Source organism: Mizuhopecten yessoensis, unplaced genomic scaffold (assembly GCF_002113885.1).
Source record: "Mizuhopecten yessoensis strain PY_sf001 unplaced genomic scaffold, ASM211388v2 scaffold207, whole genome shotgun sequence".
In the NCBI taxonomy this organism is placed as follows: Eukaryota; Metazoa; Mollusca; class Bivalvia; order Pectinida; family Pectinidae; genus Mizuhopecten; species Mizuhopecten yessoensis.
In genome coordinates, this window is record NW_018403431.1 from 857,340 (window position 1) to 866,040 (window position 8,701).

The 8,701-nt window shown below is 36.7% G+C and overlaps 1 protein-coding gene across 3 annotated transcripts in view; it reads right to left on the reverse strand.

Annotated features, from left to right (window-relative positions):
• Window positions 1–5,313: 5,313 nt before the first annotated feature.
• The window catches only part of LOC110462910 (protein canopy homolog 2-like), a 9,419-nt gene continuing 6,031 nt past the window's right edge, over window positions 5,314–8,701 (reverse strand). For all 3 annotated transcript variants that reach the window (XM_021517190.1, XM_021517354.1, XM_021517279.1), the window contains exons 5-6: window positions 7,789–7,891; window positions 5,314–6,992 (exon numbers count right to left, since the gene is read on the reverse strand). In XM_021517190.1, the coding sequence (XP_021372865.1) occupies window positions 6,748–6,992; window positions 7,789–7,891 (348 nt within the window). In that variant the 3' untranslated portion in view covers window positions 5,314–6,747. The remainder of the gene's footprint in view (window positions 6,993–7,788; window positions 7,892–8,701) is intronic.

Consider the following 8,701-nt stretch of genomic DNA (forward strand, 5'->3'; position numbering starts at 1 on the left):
GTTAGCATTATCAGTAATGGATAGCAGTTTTATGATATGTACATATCAGCCCTGACTGACACCAGGGGCTGATGGGTGGGGCCAAAACGGGTCGAATTGACTGAAATTTCAAAAATCTTCTTCTCCGACCCAGATAAGGTAGCATCAAATACTCTTCATAGATGGAAGGGTCTTAAGGTGCTTTACCAAAATTGTGAATTTCATGACCCTGTGGATTCACGTTTCCCCCTGGGGAGGGGGGAAACTTTACTATAGTTTATATAGGGAAATCACATTTTGGACCAGCATTTGTTTAATTTCCATTGGAATTAATTAAAACTTAGTTAGCATTATCAGTATTGGATAGCAGTTTGATGGTATGCACATATATAACAGACCTGACTGACCCCAGGCGCCGATAGGTGGGGCCAGAATTGGTTGAATTGACCGAAATTTCAAAAATCCTCTTCTCAAGACCCAGATATGGTAGAATCAAAGACTCTTTATAGATTGAAGGGTCTTAATGTGCTTTACCAAAACTGTGAATTTCATGACCCTGGGGTCTAACGTTTCCCCCTGGGGAGGGGGTAAACTTTACTGTAGTTTATATAGGGAGATCATATTTTGGACCAGCATTTGTTCAATTTCCATTGGAATCAATTCAAACTCGGTTAGCATTATCAGTATTTGATCGCAGTTTCATGATATGCAAAAATCAGCGCTGACTGACCCCCAGGGGCTGATGGGTGGGGTCAAAAAGGGTTGAATTGATTGAAATTTCAAAAAAAATCTTTTCAAGACCAAGATATGGTAGAATCAAATACATGTACTCTTCATAGATGGAAGGGTCTTAAGGTACTTTACCAATACTGTGAATTTCATGACCCTGTGGTCTCTCGTTTCCCCCTGGGGAGAGGGTACACTTTACTATAGTTTAATTGTGAATTATATTGTCCCCAGGAGCCTGAGGGTAGGGCCAAAAAGGGTCAAATTGACTAAACTTTCAAAAATCTTCTTCTCAAGATCCAGATATGGTAAAATCAAATACTCTTCATAGATGAAAGGGTCTTAAGGTGCTTTACCTTAATTCAGCTTACTGAGAGAACCACTATTTGTACATTCACTCTACTTTTGCATTACATGTAGTTCAAGTTACCTTTATTGCAAAATGATTTCTTTTTCTTTTGGCAACATCGAAAACATCAGCTTTTACATAACTCAGGTGACCGTTAAGGACTTCCCACCCTTTGTTATACACATGTTTTTCTTGTCGTTTTTCCGTGTCGTCATTTCCGTATTGCGTATCGGGCTTTCCATTACCGTATAGTGTAAATTATAGTAACACCGGGTAAACAACAGTACACGTACGCGTGCGTGACGATGATATGTCAAAACCCAATATCGAGACTTAACTTGGAAATGTGTAATCACACGTACTTCAGAAATAAAGCTTATGATACAAAGACATTAATTAACTAACGGGAAAACACTGACATACGATCAGACGTCTTCAAGAAGGTCGTATATGAGGCGCATGGAAATATGATGGAAGTCCAGTTCATCTGTACTTCCACACTGTTCTCTGTATAAGGAATATATAGGAATCAGTTGGTTTTTGGGTTTTTATAAATCCTCGCAACCGCTTTTAAGAATTTAGAATACTGTGTTTAAAAAAAAGGTTATACATGTATCTCTTCCATCTACAAAACATCAACAAATAACATGTAAACCATTCATTCCCTAAACCTTTGATTAAAAGGTTGTAAAAAAAATGTTTTCTCTAAATGTTAAAATATTTCCGTTCAACATTCATATTTACAGTGTTGTTCAAATCCACTAATACATAAGTGGACATAAAATTGTAGTACAGCAGTATTTTTGGTCTGATTTTTGACAGCTAAATAAGTCTCATCAAGGGTCATTGATCTGTCAGAAGTTGAAGTAGCCAAAGGTTTTTTACTTTGGTGTAGAAGCATCCTAAAAGTGGCAGAAATATTAATTCGGTGCTGGATTTTCACGAACTTGAAGAGTTGTGCCCCTTTGTTTGCTTTCCTATACATCTTATTCTGGCAGTTTATCATTCATATTTTTATTTTTCCATTTGTGATGCACTTCATATACATCTGATGAGAATGGAAGATATCGAAAAATGCACAAACTTTTCCAAGAAAGCTGAAAGTTAGAAAAGGCCAAAAGGTGAAACTTTACACCATGCAGGCCAGGTTTGAACATTTTACTGTAATGTTTGTTTTAGTTTCCATGTGGGGAGGATTTTAAATGCATCTCGACTGTTATATCAATCAATTAATTTTCATTTAGATGGGGTCCCTGAGAATTATTTCATATATAATTTAAAATTTGTTTCAAGTAATACTCATACTCTCTGTTTTAAACTAGGAACACTTGCTTTGTACTCTTAAGTATTTGTGCAGTTATGATTGATTGTCTTCCTTTTGCTAATAGTCCTGGGAGTTGTGTCCCTCACATTCCTTTCTGTTATATATTGGATATAGTTTGTTACTTTTATAAGTTCCCAGTTTCCTTTTAGATAAAATATGTCATGTTTAGGTGATTTTTGAGAATTGGTGGTTTTGCGAAACTTGCTTATTGTTTTGTAAAGTATCAATATTTTTATGTTTATAACATATATAGGGTGCTCTCATAGCTACCACTTTCTTTAAAATGTAGATTTGTTTGCCATTTTTTTTTTGGAAAAAAAATATCCAGAAATTTTAGTTAGTTTTGAAGTTTTGCTTAAAACTTACCATACCGACAATGTCAGACAATTTCAGACATGCGAATCATATAATAATATGTCGTTCTTCTTGAATTTGGTGTACAGATAGATCTTGAATCGACAGATCTGTCAGATCAACACAAATTACTTAATTGGAGTCTATAGCTACATGAAGAGTTATGTCCCTTCACTTTCTTTTTTAGATTACACGATTCAAACAATTTTCTACTTGGGTCATCGAATCCGTCAAAATCTGTCAAACCATAATCTACATACAATGTGCATGGAATAGGGGGTTGGGGGGTTTAAAGTTGCCCCCTGAAGAATCGGGGATTTTCTTTCATGTCTACTACTTTGGGGACATTGAACAGACCAAAATAGATCTTCTGCCCCCATTGCAACACACTTGGGATCTTAAATCTTTCCTTTCTCTCTTCACTGTTCTGCCTTTCTGTGCTTTGCCGTGCCGCCTGAGAAGCATGGCGGACACTTAGGATCACCCTGTCCGTCATCACACGTTGTCGTTGGCGGCGGCACCGTCACATTTAAGTTTTCCAGACTTTTTTTCGCCACCATTTATCATATCAATTTGTAACTATGTATTTGGCCTAATCATAATAGATCACAGATCAAATTCGAACCACGCGTGGTTATCATAATTAACTGTTTGCCATACTTTGTTACCGCTTGCCACTTAGTATGTGGCTTTATCATAATGAATTACAGTCAAGAGTCCAAACCCTGTGTCAATATTTCATTTGTTGCTGGAGTTATGACCCTTTGCACATAACAAATCTCATAATTAATTGTTTTCCTAGACTTTTTTTCGCTACCACTTGCAACATCAATTTGTTACTTAATATGTGGCTTTGTCATAATGGATTACAGTTTGAGTTCGAACCCTGTGTCAATATTCCATTTTTTGCTGGAGTTATGGCCCTTTGCACATAGGAAATTATCAAAATTAACTTTTTTTTAACTTATTTTCGCTACTGCTTGCCTATCAATTTGAAACTTTGTTTGTGGCTTTATCATAATACATTACAGAGCTTGAACCATGTATTAATATTCCATTTTTGACTGAAGTTATGGCCCTTTTGCCCATAGGAAATTCTCTGATGATAATTAACTGTTTCCCATATTATTTTGCGACCACTTGCCACATCAATACGTAAATTGATGCTCGACTTTTTCTTGAATGATGGATTACAGTTGGAGTTTGATCCTCATGTCAAATTCTATTTATTGCTGGAGGCAACACACAGGCACACACAATATGTATCATGCACTCATGATACCATCCACATATGACCTCAGATGTTGTGTGGACGTTGAGCTCCCTTAACCAACCAACAAGCAAGTGAAAGCATAACGCTTTTCATATGGCCATTATGGTGACCATGATGTTTCAAAATGACACCCTTTAATTGTGCGGGTGCACGTGCCTTCAAATTGTAGTTTTCTTCTATAGATAACTCCTTGACACCCTTCCACATATGACCCTGGCTGCTGCGTGGACATAAATCCCTTGAAGTCCTTTTGTATGGCTTGATGTTTTCAAACCAATGGTCTGGAGCATTACTTGGTTAAGAAGACTGAACACCGTTTAACAGAGGGTCTCTCTCATAATAATCTGGCTCCCTAGGGGTAGGGGTGGGGACCGAAAGGGGGATTCTCCAATTCAATTACACATTTTGTTGTTAGGACCCCTGCACATCTTTAGTAATCAGGTTTTCCGTCTGTCTGTCCTATCTGTTTTTAGCTCACCTGCCAAGGACAAGTGAGCTTTTGTCCTGGTGCGGCGTCCATCGTCTGGCCATCGTCCGGCCCTCGTGCGTCAACTTTTCCCTTTAAACATCATCTTCTCTTCTTCTCAATAACCTAGAGGCCCAGAGACGTGGTATTGGGTCTGTAGTGTGCTGGGATGAAGGGCTATCAAGTTTGTTCAAATGAGTGACCTTGCACGACATTTCCAGGTCACAAGGGTTAAATGAGGTCAAATGTTTAAACGACTTATTTTCAATGACCAAGGGGCCCAAAGACCTGATATTGTGCCTGTAGCATGCTTGAATAAAGGACAACCAATTCAAGTTTGTTCAAATGAATGATCTTGCCTGCCTTTCAAGGTCACAGAGGTCAAATGTGCTAAAATCTTAAACAACTAGAGGACTATGATATTGAGCCTATAGCATGCCTGGATGAGAGGCTACGAAATGTGTTCAAATGAATGACATTTGACGACTTTCAAGGTCACAGGGGTCAAATGTGCTAACATCTTTAAACAACTTCTTCTCAATAACCAAGAGGCCCAAAACCAGAAGTGAGGATCTGGTGGCCATCTTGAACTTCAGGTCAAGATAAAAATAGTGTGTTGCACACCTAGACTCCCTAATGAGTATGTCTGTGTAGTTTCATGATGATATGCATAAAAGTTTCTGAGAAAACCTCTGGAAATGTTCATGGCTGAAGAAGAAGAAGAAGAAGGAGAACACAGGGGACTTAATTACGGCAAATTTCAGCAAACCTGGATTTTTTCAGAAAAGAGTGAATATTATTAATAGTATACAGTATCCTAGCACATTACTTTTACTTAACATACATTGACAAAATGGTACATTCCAACCATACTTTCACACATTTTATTTATTCATTATGCAACATACATGCCCAATTCAATTTCATACAAAAGTTTTGTTATTAGTTAGCATTTTCTAACACTCCTAATGTAGGCACATTCTTTATAGTATACAAATGAAACACATTCATCTATGCGAGTAATTTGTTTAATATTTTTAAATATTATTTGAAATTCTGTAATTTTTAAAAACATGTAATTGTACTAATCTATCACAATTCTATGGCTGGTAAGTCTATTATTAATTAATATTAATACAAGAGGCCCAGAGGCCCTGATAAATCGCTCACCCGGATAATAAAGCAACCATTTTTCATTACATAAAATCCCTCCAATGGTACAGAAGTAGAAAGATTTTAAAGATTTAAACCTCTAATTTCGCTATTGGGCCCGCAACGGGGTCCAAACCAACCGTTTATAAAAGATTTAGTCCCCTTTGCCCAAGGATGCTCCAGGTTCAATTTAGTCCAGGACAAGCAGGTGAGCTAATAATGCTACAGATCTAACATACTTATGAATGCTCAGTTACCTGTTCAGTTAAGATAGGTATCAAAGTTAATAAACACACCAATCTTATATACATTCCAAGCACTTACATAAAATCACAGTCTTTTAACAAAATAACAAAGCTAGTGAGACATCCTGGTAGGAAACATGATCATGTTCTTAGCAGAAAAACTAGCTTGAACATATAAGCAGACATGAGGTATTTATATTGAAATCTATTCCTGATAAGCTCTAGTTCCTGAAGAAAAGCACTATCACTACTCTAAAAGACTTGTTGAGTTAAACATTGAAGTATCACTAAAATCTATCTGATTTAAAGTAAACAACGAACCAGATGGAGTGATATTAGGATACATGTATTGTGTGTACAAATATCTTCAGATTTGTTTTCCTCCCACAACCACTATTAACTATCTTCACTTCCAGTTCCAACTCATTGACAAAATCGGCTACAAGTTGGTAAACACTTTTGGTTACCCATTACCTAGTGGGTAACACCCTGGACGTGATTTCACTGGTCAGTCATCACAAGAGAAAAATATATAGTTTTTTGGATACAATATCTGAATGTTGTGGGAGAAGAAAGTCCCAAAACTCATGATGGTTGATCATCATGTTTATCTTCCTCTTTTAAGTAAATTTTCAAATTGTAAAAGACACTCGGTAAACCTTGTGTCTTTATACAATTTGAAAATTAACTAACTCTATCCAGATTTACATTAAAACTAGCCACCACTCATTAGAGAACCTATATATTATATCTGAAAAGTTGTTTCATATAGATAATATACCTACAGGGTGAAAGGAGAATGAAAATCTTGACTTAGGTATAGCGGTATGACTTGATATAATGCACTCAGAATTAACCCTTTAAAGGAAAGGACTGTCATCATAGCTCCTCCTTCTCAGACTTCTGTTCTGTCTTCTCTGCTTGTTGATTTGTCATTTCAACATATTCCTCATCATTACTCGCAGACTCCTGTGGTGAACTGTCATCGCTCTCAGAGTCCACATCGTCCCCATCTTCAGTGTCTGTATCATCACTATCACTTGCGTTTTCCATTGCAGCTATCTCCTCTGCTGTCATTTCAGAGGAAGGCATGGATATCTGGAGATCTGCTTCAGAGCACAGGTCTGTAAACAATTCAAATCAGCAACCAATTAAGTACATTGTCCATCATGATCTACCTCACATTGTCCATCATGATCTACCTCACACTGTCCATCATGATCTACCTCACTCTGTCCATCATGTTCTACCTCACACTGCCCATCATGATATACTTCACATTGTCCATCATGATCTACCTCACACTGTCCATCATGATCTACCTCACATTGTCCATCATGATCTACCTCACATTGTTCATCATGATCTACCTCAAGGCAATTCATAATTTATAAAATCTTAAATCTGGAGATCAGTCTCTGCATATTATACAGAATCTTGACTAAAAAAACAGGTAGTATAAATCAAATCTATTTGCCGAACTAAGTCAACAAAATATTGAAAGTAGACTACTATTACTAAAGTCGCTGGAAATCCAGAACAGTGCCCTTCTTCTGCAGGGTCACACTCAGAAACTCTGACCAAGAACATTTTTTTTTCTCTAAAGACAACTGCCTTTAATTTCTCAGAGGTCGCACGTGGGAACCGTTAACTCAAAATGAAAATCTTGTCTGATTAATATTTTAGGAAACTCTAGTGTCCACACTACACGTAGCACAGGTCCACTGAGAATGTTTCATTTCGTTTTAAGAGCAGAAATACAGAAAAAAGGATAATGGAACTATGATAAAATCAACTTCGAATTTCCGATGCTGTTAAGTACAGTAACTCTTTATCTGAATACTTTTAAACATAAAAACTGATTTCTTACAATTTTTTTAATGAGATATATAATTATGTCATGGTGGTCAAATGTCCTACCTGCCATTTCTCTGCAAACTTTTTCTTCTGTTTCTTTTATCTCTGTGTATTTTTGGAAGGCTGTCATTATTTCTTCTTCATGGTCCTCCAGTATCGAATCACACTACACATATACAAGAACAGTTAATAATGTACACAACCTACTAATCCTATAAGTATATAAACAATGCTCCCTTTTTTCATAATCAAGAAGGTTCATGTAAGTCAGTTAAAACATTTAAATAATTTTACTTTAGTTCTAGATTTTTGTTTACTGTGGGTTCAACATCTTTGCGACAAATCAAATGTGACGTCATATGATAATATCCAGTTCTGTTGGAGTCGACTATGGGATTTTATATGGTATCACCTTATAATGACCTACCAGTGTTGACAATGAAATGACATTTGATTTAAGCTACAGATTGAAACGTCCAGGAATACTGACTTCAAAGAAAAAGATAAATATCTTATATAATGCTTTACTCTTTGATTTTTTTCCCCCATTATATCCTAATACAAGGTACAGAATAAACCATTTAGAAACAAGAGGCCCAATGAGCCTGCATCGCTCACCTGTTATTAATCTAACACTTGTAATCTTAAGATTTCATAAGAACCTATTAAAAGATTTAAACATATGACGCCTCTGACCTTGATTGTCGAACAAGGACATTAGGTTGAAAGTGGATCAAGGTCATTCATTTGAACTAACATGGTAATCCTTCATCCCAGCATGCTACAGGCCCAATTTCAGTACCCTGGCCCTTTTGCTTATTGAAAAGAAGTCGCTTGAAGATTTTACGACATTTGACCCCTGTGACCTTGAAAGTTGGTCAAGGTCATTCAGTTGAACAAACTTGATAGTCCTTCATCCCAGCATGCTACAGGCCCAATATCAGTACCCTGGGCCTTTTGGTTATTGAGAAGAAGT